Below are 17,130 nucleotides of genomic sequence, written 5' to 3'. Positions count from 1 at the left end.
ATCTAGCGTTTGTGTCTGATCTCCTTTTGTCCAAAGACTTTTCCTGCTGACAAATAACAGGGTTTGTGATTTCACTGAAGCCAAATTTGCTTCGAATCTTCCTGTATTTTCACGGACTGCATCCAGGCTCTGCCCTGAGAGGAGGAGGGAGGGTCCTGGCACTTGTGCCCTGGTTTTACCCATTTCTCTCTACCCACCCGCTCTCTTGTACTGTGTGTCATCTAATGTGAGTAGAACACTTCAGTAGCAATGGCTGATATCTAGGGTGCTCTCCCGTTTAAATATAGGGCAGGTGTTCTCATTAATCTTCTCAATACCTAATGACATAAATTGTAATATCCTCATTTTATATTTTAGGACACCAAGAAGTGAAGGAAAAATTTCAAGGACACTTTCTAGCCGTAACCAAGTTAGAATATACATATATCGGAGTCTAGGTTTTCTGCATTTAATCACTCTGAAGTATACAAGTGGCTTAAATATGGATTTGTGTGTGTGTAATGCTTGGTTTATCTTATATATTTTCTTGTTTAGCTTCTTTTGTTGTATGAAGGACTGTGGCTTCCTAATTTGATCAAAACTAGTTTTTTTAATTACAAGATGACAGGCACTTTTAGCTTGAAAGAGATATTCTTCTGTTCTTTTGAGAACGAAATAAGCACACAAAATACACTAAGACTGTGGGGTGGAAGTTGACAACCTTGAGGAAATAAATGCGCTTCAGTTAATATATAGCAGGCACTCAATAAACTGGAGATGTTATTAATGTAAGTTCTAGCTGTTACTCAGCAAACTGCAGAGAAACATGGAAACTTTTGTCTTAGGAGACAAGGTATCCCTTATAGAATACTGAATTGAAAAGCATTGGGTATATAAATATCTTATTCCCAAGCTTAATTTCTTAACTTCCAGGGTAGAACATGTTAGGAAGCATCAGAAACCATAGTAATTGACTCGAAAGGAAGCTTATTTTGTTTGCTCATTTACTTGAGGTTAGCTGATTATTTGACTTGTTATGCTTTTCTACTTTAAACGGTCTACGTTAAAATAACGTATTGCAAGGCTGTGCTTCAGGTAAAATCAGAGTATAAAAATAATTTAAGTGTGAAATTTGCTTGGAAAGAGCTGCAAAGGTCTTTTGTATCCCTCCTTTCTAAGAGTGATTGCCTGTGAGTGATCAACTATGAATGCAGTTCGATGCCCCTCTGGAGGGGAGCCCATGGTGCAAACACACCAAGTCTTACTTGGTGATGAAAAATAATTAAACTGCTCTCGACTCAGGCTGCTATAGATTGCAGGACAAGCTAAGCCAGTCACCCAGCTCCAGGATCTTGTATTAACTACCTAACCTGGCAATGCCTCAGTTTGGTACAGTGGAAATAATAGCGAAGATTAAATAAGATAATGTATGTCACTACACAGTAAATGTTAGGTACTATTTTAAGCACATAAAGGCAGATAAACTTAATAAAGAAAAACAATTTCCACCATTTGTGTAAAATTTAAAGTAGAAAAGGGCTTTGGTATTTTACTTCATGCAACAAAGACCCAGGATGACAATCTTTGCTCTTATCTTACTTTGCGACTTGCTCTCATGCTCCTGCCCATCTCTGGGGTGACTGCAGTGGGTTTGGCCATCCCCTCGTTTACATTCAGATTTTCATTGGTTAACTTCTGGAAGGCCCTCATACTTCAGGATGGCCCCTTTCCCTAATCCCTAATCTCTGGCTCGTGCACCCTGCCCTTAGCTCCTGAGGTTCTGAACCTCCCCAGAAGTTAAGCATGTCTTCTCCTCCACTGTAGATTCTGTGCACACATTTGTCTCCTGAAGCAACCCCTCCCCACCCTTCCCACACCCCCTGCTGCCTCTGTCCTTGGTCTTGGCACTTGGCCATGCATCCCGGACAGTTGAAGAAGTCTCCTAATTCCTCTACCTTTTGTCCTCAGTAAGCCATTTCATACCCTGATCCCAAAGAGATTCCTTTTAACATGCTGATTCGGCCATCTTTTTCTCAGATTTAGAATGTCCCTTGAGTCCCCTATTGTCCATAGGATAAATGTAGGCCAGGGGTAGTCAACCTTTTTATACCTACTGCCCACTTTTGTATATATCTCTGTTAGTAGTAAAATTTTCTAACCGTCCCACAGTAATGGTGATTTATAAAGTAGGGAAGTAACTTTACTTTATAAAATTTATAAAGCAGAGTTACAGCAAGTTAAAGCATATAATAATAATTACTTACCAAGTACTTTATGTCAGATTTTCGCTAAGTTTGGCAGAATAAATCTTTATAAAATAACTTACTATAGTTAAATCTATCTTTTTATTTATACTTTGGTTGCTCCGCTACCACCCACCATGATAGCTGGAACGCCCACTAGTGGGCGGTAGGGACCAGGTTGACTACCACTGATGTAGACTCTTCCAAAAACCTTCTATGAGTCAGCCCTGTTCCTGTGTCCATAGTCATGTCCTGTCGGTGGCTGTCCCAGCCATTCCAATTTCCCCCAAGCTGGGTACTGTTTTCCCTGCCCCACCTTGCTGCACCTGCTTCCTCTTCTGGAATGCTCCTTTCCTTGCCCACTCCTGAGGCTGTCCAGCCAACTCCCAGGTGATGCTTAAGAAAGCTGAAGCTCAAGTGGTTTGTTGCTTGGAAATATTTGAATCACAAAGAACAGAAACCACAAGTTAAACTGGTTTAAACAATAGAGGGACTGGATTGGGTGGTGTAACTGAGAAATCCAGGCAATGGGCAAGGCTAGAACCATTGTTTCAAAGATATCACCCAGGACCCAGTTTCTGTCTGTGTTTCTTTTCTGCCACCTCTGATGTCTATCCTGTGGTGGCCCTTAGATTCCTGAGTTAATTGTTTCCCAGGAATCCGGAGCAAACATTGTTTTACATCTTGTTTTCCCAGATTGAATCACCTACCATCTTTGCACCAATTTCTTTGTCCAAGCAGTGAGCTTTATCATTAGATTAATTTAACCTTGAGGTTGAGCATAATATAATGTCAGTTCCACCAGATTTTGTCATCATGAATAATGAGAAACATCACTGAGCAAGAAACAGTCTTGACCCTCCTCAAAGAAAACTGGTCGCTGCCCTCCCTTGGTACCGCTGCATCCTTTCAGAAACCTCTATGTCAGCCCTTTCCACACTATATTTCACAGCGAGCACAATCCTTTATCACCAGTGCCTGGAACAGCATGTGGCATATCGGCCACTATAAAAAGTGTGTGATGGAATAAAGGAAACCAAGGTATCTATTTGCACCTGTACCATTCTTCTTGTTTGGAGAAAAAGCATTCCTCTTTTTTAAAAAACATGAGTGCTAGCCCTCTGTGCTTGTGTATTCATTTAAACCCTTCTCTCAGTTGCTCACGTCACTACCCTGTTCCACACTGACACCCTCACAATAGAGGGGAGGGGGAAACATTGGGAGTGGATGATATAGGTTCAAATCTTGCTTTCACCACCTCCTGGCTTTGTGACATGGGCAATTGCTAATCTCCTCTGGCCTTTTCACAGGAAGACTGTTCTGTGAGGCAGACTGGTGATTTTGCAGTTAAATCCATAGGCTCATTTTGATAAGATCTTACAAAACCAAAAGAGATAGACACCCATATTGTGACTCAGAAGTTGTGTATGTGGAAAGGGTCTAGGAGACTAATGCCAAAGACTTGAAGTTGATAGCTGTTTAATTAGCTTCATGGCAGAAAAAGCCAACTTAGAAAGAAAGGAAGAAGGTAACTACTTTCTTTTGGTTTTTTTAAAATATTTATTGATTTTTTAGAGAGAGAGAGAGACAGAGAGAGAGAGAAGGGGGAGGAGCAGGAAGCATCAACTCCCATATGTGCCTTGACCAGGCAAGCCCAGGGTTTTGAACCGGCGACCTCAGTGTTCCAGGTCGACGCTTTATCCCACTGCGCCACCACAGGTCAGGTCTCTTTTGTTTTTCAAAGAAAAGGAATGTGGTTTTGATCAAGTAAAATTTATATGAAAATCCAGCCAACATTTTGTGTGTATACCTTTGATGGTTTATTTTGTTGAATTTTACTACCACAGATACATATATTAAAGTTCATTGTGGTTCTAGATAGAAAAACAGAACGAAATAAAACCTACAAGAAAGGGAAGATCCGGTAGGATCCTTCACCCATCGCACATTCCCAGTGTGGATTTTGGTGGCATTTTTCAGGCGGGATGGTTTAAATGTCCCAGCAGGCCTGTAAAGGTCTACCTACTGCTTTTCCAGTTTTTACCTCCAGATTTTTATGTAGAAAACTATGTCCTTTCTGGGCAGTTTCCTGGATTTGTCAAGGGCTGTTTGAACACAAACACATCTGCCTGCTGCTCTGATTCAGAACCAGGCCTTCCTGGTATGACTGTTTCTGTCCTCCGCTGCTGCTTTCACAGGTGACGCTCGAAACGGAGGCCAGAAAACTAGGGCCAGAAGCATTTCTTTAAGAGCATCAACCCACAGATGAGCCATTCAGGCTTCAAACTTTTTATAAAAACCGCCCACTTTTGCAGTGCTGGTCAACCTGGTCCCTACCGCGCAACTAAACAGCGCTGCGATTGGCCCACCATGAAAGCTGGACCGCCCACTAGTGGGCGGTAGGGACCCGGTTGACCAGCACTGCAAAAGTGGGCGGTTTTTATAAAAAGTTTGAAGACCCCTGCATGGTACCTTTCTTTGTCCTTCAACACTTCCCACATGCAAAAGCAATAACTGAAAACCTAAAACTTCACTGCCACAGTAACAGCCTAGAAGAGTAGTATTTCATAAAGAAAAAGATTAAAGGCAAATGGTTTATAGAAACTAATAATCCTTAGGGGGACTTAAAGTACTAATTTTTACTAAACAACTTATACAAACAGCTCTCTCTCAATCGCCAGCAGTGGGGTTCAGGCATTGGTATTTTTAAAAGCAGGGATGGACCTGGAGATTATTATCCTAAGTGAAAGAAGCCAGGCAGAGACAGACAAGTACTGTAGGGTCTCACTTATCTGTGGAATCTAATGAAGAAAATAAACTGATGAACAAAATAGAAACAGAGGCACAGACACATGGAACAGACTGACAGCTGTCAGAGGGGAGGCGTGTGAGGGGACTGGATGGAAAAAGAAGTTGAAGGGATTGACCAAAAAACGCGTGTGTGTGTGTGATATCACACTTGTACACAGTCAGCAGTGTGGTGATGGCCAGAGGGGAAGGGGGCGGGTGGGGGCAGGTGGAGGTGAGCACAGGAGAGGAAGTGGGGACAGAAAGAGACTTTGCTTGGGGTGGAAGGAGGGCTCACCATATGATGGATGCAGGGTGCAGATGTACGTACAGTTTTGCGAATCAATGTCATCCCAATAAATTTAATTAATTTTAAAAGGGGGGTATCTAGATAGAAAGTGAAAGAACTGGACCCAGAAAAATATAAAATTATAAAATAAAATAAAAGCTCCCTGGTTGACTGTTAATGCGTTAATGGGTTAATGGGTAGCCAGGATGCATTCAGAACCACTGCTTGAGCTGAATTACTTCATCTCCTTTTATTTTCTCTCTCCTGTTAGCATTTACACATTTAAGTTATATTGCATAATCATGCACTTGGTGATACCTCTTGTGTGTGTGTGTGTGTGTGTGTGTGTGTGTGTGTGTGTATGTGTATTTCCTCCTTATGTGACCCTCACAGCGCTTGGTACACTGCCTTGCACATCTAGGCCCTTTGAACAATCTCCCTAAATGAATGGTTTGCCTGTCAGTGCAGAGAACTTGTAGTCACCTCCAGTGATAGGATAAGGCCACTGATGACTAACTAAGGAACGACAATAATGGGGAGATATATGACCCTTACATCTAATGGTTTCTAGAAAGCAGTGAGAAAGTATAAGTGCTAGACATTACCATTCTGTTTGTTTGCAGGGTTTCTTTTGGAGGGAGGGTGTGTGACCAAACTTCCTTTTTTGTTGAGGACCCCTCCCCCCAGAGGATGAATATGGGTGGACTTGTTTCCACTTCCCACTGTGTTGGTGAAGGGAGCAAGTATTCCTTTGTCCTGGTCCCTTGGCAGCTAGGGCAGAGACTGGAGTGTGACCACACTGACAGTCACAGGAAATGGGAACTTGCCAGGAAGGATGAAGGAAAGATGTGGGGATAGCGAAGAGGTCCTTCCTGGGGTCTGGGCTGGAGCTGAGATGCAGAGGCACTTGCTGGGGCTATTTCCGAGGTGTGAGAACTGGTACCTACCCTAGAGGTAGTTTTTACTTGTTAGCCTCATTCAGTTTCTATTGTTTTTAAGAACCCTAGCTGCTATATAGTGCAACATGTCATATAACAACATGGGGTGCCTGACCTGTGGTGGCACAGTGGATAAAGCATCAACCTGGAAATGCTGAGGTCGCCGGTTCAAAATCCTGGGCTTGCCTGGTCAAGGCACATATGGGAGTTGATGCTTCCAGCTCCTCCCCCCCTTCTCTCTCTCTGTCTCTTCTCTCTCTCTCTCTCTCTCTCTGTCTGTCTCTCCCTCTCCTCTCTAAAATGAATAAATAAAAAAAATAGAAAAAAACAACAACATGGGGCACAATTCTCCCCACTTCTAGATTTTAAGTGTTGACTTGACTATGGCCCTGTATAAAGGCGTGCCCCTTCTTTTTCTGCCTGTTCTCTCTCATTCTGTCTCATCCAGTTCCATGGCTCTACGTACTTTCTTGTATGATAATGACTCCAAAGTTTATCTCCAGCCCTGGCATCTCTTCTGATAGTCCAGCCGTCTATTTGGAAATTTCTGTTTGCTTGATATAACACGTCCAAATAGAACTGTTCTCCCCTGCAGCTCCATTTACTCAGGCCCAAGCTTCTGACTATTTTTTGCTTTCTCTTGCACATTCCTAATCCAGTTCTTCTATAAATTCTATAAAAACATATGACCCCACTCCTCACCATCTGCACTGGTGGTCCTCACCACAGTCTTCTCTTACTTAGGCTGCTTTGGTAACTGCTTCTCTCTCTCTTTGTCTTTTGAAAGAACTTATAAAAAATTAGAATGATTTTTAGATTGATGAAAAAGTAGCAAGACAGCTCAGAGAATTCTTATATAGCCTTCTACCTTTCTTATGATGTTAGCAGCTTATGTAACCTAATATATTTACCAAAACTATGAAAATAACATTGGAACATTTCTATTAACTAAACTACAGACTTTTCTTGGGTATCACTAGGTTTTCCACTAATGTGTTTTCCTGATTCAGAATCCAACCCAGGATCCCACACTGAATTTAGTCATTGTTTCTTAGTCTCCTCTGATCTGTTACAGTTTCTCAACTGTTCCTTGTTTGTCACAACCTTGACAGTGTCAAATGTTTTATACATTGAACCTCAATTAGGGTTTGCTTGGTGCTTTTTCCATGGTTACACCAGAGTGAAGGATATTTTAGGGAGAGTACCACAGAGGTGAAGTCCCTTCTCAGCACATCATATCAGGGGCACAGGATATCAGCATGACTGATCACTGATGTTAACCTTGAAAACTTGCTAAGATAGTGTTGGTCAGGTTTCTCTACTGAAAAATTGCTATGTTCCTTTTTCCCTTTTCTGTTCTTTAGAAAGGAAGGAGTCAGTAAATCCAGCCCATTCTCAAGGCAAAGAAAATTAAGCTTGAACTCTTGGAGAAGGGGTTATCTACATATGTAATATTATGTAAATTTCCTTTCTCTTTCAAATCATGAACTGTGACCCATCAGCAAAAAAGAATAGTTCAAAGTTTCACTGAACACTCATGGCATGTGTAGCCATATTATTGCATTTGTGTTTATATAGGTATTAGACACATATTAAATAGTATAAATATTTTTTAAAATGTTATTGTGGACATTGTTTGTACAGACTAAACACTGCAATTTTCTGTCTTCTTGCATGAAACATGTTATTTTCTCCCTTGGAGGCCAAGTTGGCCAGGGGAAAGGGAAAAAGGGGAAGGGGGAAGGGGGAAGAGGGAAGGGGAGAGGGGAAGGGGGAAGGGGGAAGGGGAGAGGGGAGAGGGGGAAGGGGGAAGGGGAGAGGGGGAAGGGGAAAGGGGAAAGGGGGAAGTAGGAAGGGGGAAGGGGAAAGGGGAGAGGAGGGAGGGGGGAGAAGGGAGAGGGAAGAGGGGAGAGGGGGGAGGGGGGAAGGGAGAGGGGAAAGGGCCGGCCCCTTGTTGTAGCCGTGTTCTTCCTGGCCTCTCGGAAAGTCCCACTGGATTCGGGGGACCCTGGTACGTCTTCAGTCTTATCTAGCTAGGGGTCACAGGAAAACAGACGGATTCTCAGACAAGATTAATTTCCCCTTATTTTCCATGTTGTCTAATTGGCACTTTTAGAAAGGGAGAGTAAAGGATGTCATAATATCAAGCAAATAATGATACACAGCAATTGTAAAAAAAAAAAAATAGAACTTCCTGGGTAACCAATAAAAATGAAAATTTAGTTTTTTTAATCTTAAATATATTTTTACAAGTTTGTTTAATCCTGTGATCATGGATAATTACATATTGTTTAGTTCAGAGCGATGCGTCTTGCCTTTTTCCTCCCCCCGCCCCCGCCCCCGCCCCCGCCCCATCTCCTTCCTTCCACTCTTACCTGACGCTAAATTTTTAACACACATTTCAAATATATAAGCACAAACTTTGGCTTATTGATGAGGCCAATACCACAGTGTTATATGATTATCTAATTATGCGTTAGGGACCTCATCATGGCATTACGAAAATAAAACGAGGACACACACTCATAGTGCCACAGGGACTTGGGCAGCCAACACCTGGATGGCACCCCCCCGCGAGCCTGAGCGGTAGATGATCCGCGTGTGGTCCCTGCGCAGCGGGCCGCAGCACACCTCGCCGGGTCTGCAATTGCTTCTCAGGCCTGGTATTTGCAGCCGTTTGCAGCTCCTGTTCACAAGGTCTTGGCCACAGCACAGTCATTTCTCTCACTTTATTACCATCACATCTGATTCCAATTTGCCACCAAATTGAGTTTCCAGTCCCGAGCCTGACATTCAAGCCGTCAGGTGGATTAGCTCCTTCAGCCTGGGTAGCGTGGAAGCTTCAGGTCAGTTGGCAGCGAGCGGTCTATTAAATGTCCTTGGGACCTGGGCTGCCCGCCCGAGGAGCGGCAGTGCTGGGTCACACACCGTAACCTTGCGTCTTGTTTGGAACTCATAATTCTAGATGTACTGGAAAGATTTCTGATTAAAAACACAGTTGATTTTTATCTCTTATCTTGCTGTTTCAGCGTGGTTTTTTTTTTCCTCAGCAGAGCAGCCAGGGTAGGGTTGCGTTATTTGGTGAAATATGATTGAGTCAACTCTTTGGGATCATTCATTTGGCCTTTTCTCTTTTAATAGCGATCAGTTTGCATATAAAGTTGGCGTACCGTTTGACATTTTTTTCTATTATTAATGGTAACATCTCAGGTACCCCTCCTTTTCTGTCTGTGTGGCTTAATCCAGTCAGATTCAACCTATTGTGCAGAATGGGGTTTACTTATTGGATCTCTAGGCGTCTTGCTATGTATGCAGTGGACCTTTAATTCTTTTCTAGACGGAACAGTCTGGTGAACCATTACTTCTAGGAAATTCTCTCTTTTCTTTTTTAATCTCAAATACACAACTGATTGCACAGTGCTTGGAACCAAAGATACACAAATAGAAAATTACTCGTTGGATTTCCATTTGCATTTCAGTTTCCAAAACTGTCTTAGTTAGTCAGAGGCTTCTCTCCTGTTGTTAGACGCTTTAGTTGATGAAGGTATATTTATATTTCAGAATCAGGGAGTCAAGTTCAGCAAACACTGTAATTTCTTGGGGCTAATCAAGGATTAAAGAAGAAAGCAAAACAAAACAACCATCCCAAAAGAAAAAAATAAAATAAAAGGAAAGTATTTCACCATTGAACCTTGCAGGCCTTGAGGGGCGGGGGGAAAGGTGGCTATTGGGAGAAGGAAAATGAGAGTCTGTTCCTCATATCATTGATTGTTTCTTCTTGCAATTAAACAGTGATATGATTAGTATAACCCTGTATTAAAATCTGTTTGCTCATTAATAAGCCAGGCATCGTATCTACAGCAGCATCCTCCCTCTGGTCTGCTCTCAGGGCATTTTCTGTAAGCTGTGAAGGAGCAAACTGCACTGTTGAGAAGTACGATCTGAGGCCACTGTCCTGTTAGATATTGAAGGAGCCCATAAAAATAGGGGACAGGAAGGGTGAATTTGAAGCTGAGGGGGAAAGTCTCTTTAAAAGATAATGCTCAAGCTCCTGGGAAGCATATATACCGGGAGAGACAGTCAGACAGACTTCCGCATGCGCCCGACCGGGATCCACCCGGCACGCCCACCAGGGGCTACGCTCTGCCCACCAGGGGGCGATGCTCTGCCCCTCCGGGGCGTCGCTCTGCCGCGACCAGAGCCACTCTAGTACCTGGGGCAGAGGCCAAGGAGCCATCACCAGCACCCGGGCCATCTTTGCTCCAATGGAGCCTTGGCTGCGGGAGGGGAAGAGAGAGACAGAGAGGAAGGAGGGGGTGGGGGTGGAGAAGCAAATGGGCGCTTCTTCTATGTGCCCTGGCCGGGAATCGAACCCGTGTCCCCCGCACGCCAGGCCGACGCTCTACTGCTGAGCCAACCAGCCAGGGCGAGTCTTTAGAATTTATAGTGTGTTTTCCTTGAGTTTACATAGCCAGATGACTCATGGCTTCCTATTCTTTAATTATTGTCATCAAGCAGGTATTCCTGAGTACCCCGGCTTTGAAAATTTCATTAGTGGGTGGAGATATTTCTGTATCTCTTTGTGTTTGTTTGCTTGGCTCATTTGCTCCCCCCCCCCACAGTTTCTCTAATGGTTAGGTAGATAATGGTCTTAATTTCAGGTAAGCGTGAGAGCACCCTTTTAAAATTATAAAGCACTCTATTAATTGTTGTTACTGCCTGGTTACCTTTTTAGAGGTTCATTAACCTACTTTTAAATATCCTAAGTCATAATTCACATTTGTTTAAAAAATTTCCCCAGAAAAAAATCTTTTGCTTTATTTTAAAAACAATAATAAAGTGTAATTTTTGGTACACATGAGTCTATTTCTACTGGGGGCAAATAGTCTGACTTAACTGCTCTTTTTTTTTTTTCTTCTTTTCCAAGTGTGAGGAGGGAAGATAGGGAGACAGACTCCCGCATGCCCCCCAACCAGGACCCACCTGGCACCTCCCTCTGGGGCCAGTGCTCTGCCCATCTGGGGCCATGTTTGCAACCAAGCTATTTTTAGTGCCTGAGGCAGAAGCTCCATGGAGCCATCCTCAGCACCTGGGCCAATGTGCTTGAACCAATCCAGCCATGGCTGTGGGAGAGGAAGAAAAAGAGAGAGAAAGAGAGAGAGAGAGAGAGAGAAAGAGAGAGGGAGAAGGGGTAGTGCAGGAGAAGCAGATGGTCTCTTCTCCTGTGTGTCCTGACCAGGAATCAAACCCAGGACATCTACATGCCAGGCTGATGCTCTACCACTGAGCCAACTGCCACCGCTTAACTTTTTTTTTTTTTTCATTTCACCTTTAACTTAATTATAATCCTGCAAGATTTTCCTCCCTATATTTGTTTCCTCTTTGGATAAGTCCTTTGGTTCCTTAGATTTTTCTTGTACTCAATTATAGGACCATGTAACTCAACTCAGTATTTTACTGTGATTGCTTTGGAAGGAGGGATGTCTTTTCTGTTCTGAAATTTAGATAAACTGCATTTGTACCTCAAGCACAATGTATAAAAAGAACAAAATAAGGAATGATCCAGTGTAAAATTATGACAATAAAACCTATTCAGTATAGAAAATGCCAAATTAAGCATATGGAAGAACAATCCATTTTTCATTATCCATTTACTGTCCTGGTAGTCTGAGGTTAATGTAGCTTCTCATATATATTTTTTGTTTTTTTTTTCTTTTGCAGAAGGAGCTAAGTCTTCCCAGAAGAGGAAGTTTGTAAGTAGCACAATTTTGTTAACGTTTTAAAATTTTTGCTACAGTTTGTAACATGATTACCTTCTGACTTGTTAGGTTTTCAGTAGCAAATGGAAGATAATAATAATCAAATTAGGAAAACCAAAAAATACATTTATTTATAAATGTCAGATATTAATGATTTCATGAAAACTTAAAGAAAGTTTCCAGGGTTTTTTCCTTATGAGCACTGTAAACCAAAATGCACATTTATTCCTGGGAGAATCTTTTTTATCTGTTTGTTTGTTTATTTGTGACAGAGGGGGGGGGGACAGACAGGGATAGACAGACAGGAAGGGAGAGAGATGAGAAGCATCGATTCTTCGTTGTGGCACGTTATTTGTTCATTGATTGCTTTCTCATATGTGCCTTGTTAGAGGGGCTCCATCAGACTGGGTGACCTCTTGCTCAAGCCAGCAACCTTGGGCTCAAGCTGGTGAGCCTTGCTCAAACCAGATGAGCCCGCGCTCAAGCTGGCAACCTCAGGGTTTCGAACCTGGGTCCTTTGCATCCTAGTCTGATGTTCTATCCACTGCGCCACCACCTGGTCAGGTTATTCCTGGAGTAATCTTAATTTAAAATTTAAAAGTCTGCAATGTAAGCAAGCAAATACATTATTTGATTTTCAGATAATAGAAATTGATCTGAATCAAGAATTATGATCTGGAAATCTGATTGTTCTTTATACTATGGATTTTATGCAGAATAAGTGATATAGTTTGCATTTGAATTAAGCTAAACTCTACTATTAGATCTAGGTCTTACTGAACTAACAGTGCAATGATCTTGTATTTAAATGGCAGTTTTTCAAACCATGACTTGATTTCTTTATGGTGCTTTTCAACTTTTTTTTCAGTGTAAATTCTTTTTTTCATTAACAAGTTGCTTGGCTCGTTTAATAACAAGAATGAAATTAATTGCCTTTAATATTACAGTAAGTTTAGGGTATATTTGTTATTAGTGAGGAGTGTGTAAAGGTTAGTTTAGAAATATTTAGATTTGGGATCTGATTTATGTTGAAGAATGTACTGGATTGGTCATTGCTTTTTTTTTCTTTTTAAAGAACAAGTATAATATTTAAGATAAGTGAATACAATTTTAACTTGGAGGATTACAAACATATATAGTGACTGTTGGAAAATAGAATTCATTCTTTTGACTAGATTTTTGAAAATTTTAGTCTTTGCATCTAGGAACCAAACTTCATTGATCATGAACATTTCATTACTATCTATTTAGCTCCTACTTTTTTACAAATTTTGGCTGCTGGGAGCAGCCAGATAATTATTGTTAGGGAATAATTGTGCCTAGATAATCTCCACTAGCTCCAGCGTTGCATATCTGTATACTAGAGGTTAATGAACTAATAACTTGCCATAGGAAATGCCTTTAGAATGAAAAATTTGCTGCCTTCTGTCTCTTGATAAGGAGTCATTTGCCTAGGCTTGAAAAAGTTTAAACTTTGTTGTATTTTCCATCATGAATGGAAATTAAGAAACAAGAAAAATAAATAAAACTACATGAAATACTTCTATAGAAAAATATTATTTTCCCTTGCACTTTTATTTAATGTTTAAAAGCATCCTAGGTTTGTCTTTTATAATTTATTTGAAAACTTTAAAACTTCAATAATAAATCATACTTTTTTTTTCTATTTCTGAATTAGTACAATTCTAATAAATTATTAAGGTAATGTTAATTAGCAAATTAAGTTTCCCATATCTATTTAAGGGCCAGATCTTCTTTTGTACTGATGTAAGTCTCAAGTCTATAAATGCTAACTGACAGCCATGAAGGATTGATGGAGGAGTATAAAGAAAATATTTAAATTTCTCTACTTGAGAGTATGAGCTTTTAATAAGAAAAAAAAAGGAAAAAGAAAAATGGCCTAAGTTTGTTTGGATTCCATGCTTTGAATAATCAGCAAGGGAAAGTTAGAATTATTTTCAAGCCATATAAAATCCCCTTCCTAATAAAAACCAATCGATCTATCAATCAGATGATGGGAATAAAGCATAGTATATGTCAACAGAAATCTACACTTTTTGTTATTAGAGAAATTAAAACTTCCAAGTGATGCATCCACAAAATTAAGCAAGTATTTTTATATTTTCTATTAAATGAAAATATTCTCAAAAGAATTAATGATGTATGATATAGATGTTTGGGGACTTACCAACACTCAGCATTTTCCGTGACCACCACAATGCAGATGCCAGTAATCACTCTCCTCATGCAAGGTTCTTTTATGACTTTGAGAAAAAGAAAATACTTTTAAAAATAAATGCTAGAATGATTTTAATGCAAATTGAATGAAGAAGGGCAGAAGTTGTGTCTTTATTAGGTATTGATGCTAGCCAACATAGTGGTACCTGATTATTAATCCTGCTAATACCTTCTCAGTTTATTTACTGCATAAATACTTTCAGATTTCTTAGTGCCTTCCCCCAGAAAGACTGGAGATTTTATTCCAATGTTCTGTTGACTCTTCTTTCCCTGTTAACAGAGCAGCCACATGACGAGATGTATTATTCCTGTGGCCTTTGGTTATGTAGCGATGCGATTGAACTTGTCAGAGGGTGTGTACCTTCAGAAAGGCTCTTCTTTCCCAAGAGGCACCTGTTTTTGTTGTATCTGCCACTTCTAATTTGTAGGTTTTGAAAGGTAATATTTTAAAAATGCATTTACATCACTAAGACACATTTATCAGGTTTTTAAATTTTAGTACTGTTGTGCTTTTAAAAAGCTCAAAGATAACTTTTTGTCTGGAATCATATAAAACATAGTATTTATGTAATTTAAATGCTTTCACAAAGAAAAAAATACAAAAAAAATCGGTTTTATTACCGATCAAAATTTTAAAAAGCAAACCGTATCTATTTAGGAAAAATTCAGATTCCCACTAATTTGTAATTTTTTATCATTTTTCTCAAGAACTAACTTGAGGTCTGTGTTGTTTCATATATAACTTAAAAGGTTGCAAAGGCAATGACTATGAACTTTTCTTTTTCTTTTTTTTAATGGTGCAAAGGGCAACACACAAGGGAAGTGAAGGGAATTCCTTTCCAGACAAGATGTTACTAAATAAGCAAGTGACCCCGATCAATTTTCCAGAGGCTTTTGCAGCCACGACCAGCTCGCTCCAAGGCCCGGATTCCACCTCTGTTCCGGCTCCCTGGATAGCTGGATTTGGGCTCGTTCTCTTCTTCCTCTCTCTCCAAGAGGAATTTAGCCATTTGCCAAGGCTCTTGATCCAAATTCTTTCAGCACTTCTTCTCCTTTTCAATGGAAGGTATCCTATTCTTTGCTCTCTGTCTTCTCAGCTACCTGTCAAAATTTATGTATCATTTGAATAAACCATGATACAGTTATATAGTGAAATGGGAGCATGGATGGTAGAATATATGTACCAACAAGCATAACTATCAAAAATAGAATGCTGAGCAAAATTAAAAGCATATTCCATGTATAAGATACTATTTGCATTGTAAAATTTAAAACTATGCAAAGCAGCCTGACCTGTGGTGGCTCAGTGGATAATGTGTCGACCTGGAACACTGAGGTTGCTGGTTTGAAACCCTGGGCTTGCCTGGTCAAGACACATATGAGAGTTGAAGTTTCCTGCTCCTCCTCTCTTCTCTCTCTCTGCTCTCTATAAAAATGAATAAATAAAATCTAAAAGGAAAATTAAAACTATGCAAAGAAAGATATTATTTCTGAATCCAAACATTTCCAGTAATAGTCTAAAAACATATATGGGGAGCAGTTTTAGAATAAAACTTACTTATCAGCAGAGGGAATAAGAAATGGGATTTGAGAAAGCCCTACAGAAAGTTTTATGTATATCATTAATGTGGTGGTGTGTTCACGGGTGTTTATAATCTACTCTCTACATTGTGATATTCTTGAAATATTTTATTTAAAATGTGCAGTAATTATATGAAGGTAGAATTCTATTTTCATCAAATATTTATGGATACTTAAAAATAATTTGGAGAAGAATTTTTACAATGATTGGAGTCGCTGCCATGTGTCAGGTACCTGTGGTTCATGCCAGAATCATAGGGGAGATTATGATGATAAATTGTGGTCCTCCTGAATGCTCTATGGGAGATTGACCTGGAGGAAATGGGCCAAATGAGCTGACAGCATATATAATGTACCATCTGACATTTAGCTGCAGAACTAGATTTGTGGTTTTTAATTTTTAGCCTTTTAAGAGAAATGAGTCTACAATTCTTTGTTTTCACATGGTGGCCAGCAGGATAATGTACACAGTGTTTGTGTTTGTGGATCGTTCAGAAGTCTGTCTCCCCTGCTAGACTGTCAGCTTCTCTGTAGAGCGATCCACCCTTTTCCTTTCCAGTTCCTATCACAGAGCTGGACAACTTGCTCCTTCTTGCTTTAAATTCAGTGTGGGACACATAGACTCTGGACGCTCCTTCGATTTTTCTCCTAACACCAAACCTAAACTGTCCATGTTTATGAGGGTGCAAATAGTGTTCTGGTTCCCTTATCTAGTCTCTCATGTTTAGAACTTGGGTTCTGAAATGATGTATCTAAGTTGGAAAACTCTCTGGGAGGTGTTTGTTTTAAGGCAGGGAAAGTGGGAAAAGGCTAAAAGCCTAAGGTGTACATTAATGGGTGGATAGCTTCCCTGTGAGCTACTCTTCATTTACAAAGGACTCCTTTGTGTTTTGTTAATTGCCCAAATAAACAGCTCCCCAGGACTGAGAGAGCTTCTTGTTTCGCTTAGTAGAATTCCCTGAAGAGAGGAACCAGAAATTGGTGGGGGCCCGTTCCCTTGCCTCCTCCAATCTTAGTTTTTAATGATTTTTCATATTTCTGTACACAGAGAAGGAAACTTGCACTGTCTATCCTTAGCAAGTAAATTCTCCTGCTACTTAAAATAGCCTTCTTCTCCGCCTTTCAGTCATGAGCAAGAGAGCACTGTTTCATTAAGCCTAGTCGGTCTGGCATCCGCACAGCTCTTGGCAATTATCTCTTGGTTGTAGTAGAAACAGTGACACTTGGTAAGTTTCTTGACTCGTGTTTTTTGGCCATACCCAGTTCAAAGGGGTATCCAGGAGCAGAAAGCCAAAACAGAAGCAGCTCCTCAGATG

General features: G+C 40.5%; 1 protein-coding gene across 5 annotated transcripts in view; it reads left to right on the top strand.

The window, feature by feature from the left end:
- The window catches only part of MAST4 (microtubule associated serine/threonine kinase family member 4), a 627,450-nt gene that overhangs the window by 325,372 nt on the left and 284,948 nt on the right, over positions 1-17,130 (top strand). For all 5 annotated transcript variants that reach the window (XM_066241988.1, XM_066242046.1, XM_066241987.1 and 2 more), the window contains one exon: positions 11,958-11,989. In XM_066241988.1, coding sequence (XP_066098085.1) covers positions 11,958-11,989 — 32 coding nt within the window. The remainder of the gene's footprint in view (positions 1-11,957; positions 11,990-17,130) is intronic.

The sequence above is a fragment of the Saccopteryx bilineata genome, chromosome 1, assembly GCF_036850765.1.
Source record: "Saccopteryx bilineata isolate mSacBil1 chromosome 1, mSacBil1_pri_phased_curated, whole genome shotgun sequence".
Classification (NCBI taxonomy): Eukaryota; Metazoa; Chordata; class Mammalia; order Chiroptera; family Emballonuridae; genus Saccopteryx; species Saccopteryx bilineata.
The sequence above is the reverse complement of the archived record's forward strand: the minus strand, read 5'-3'. Positions and strand labels throughout refer to the sequence as shown.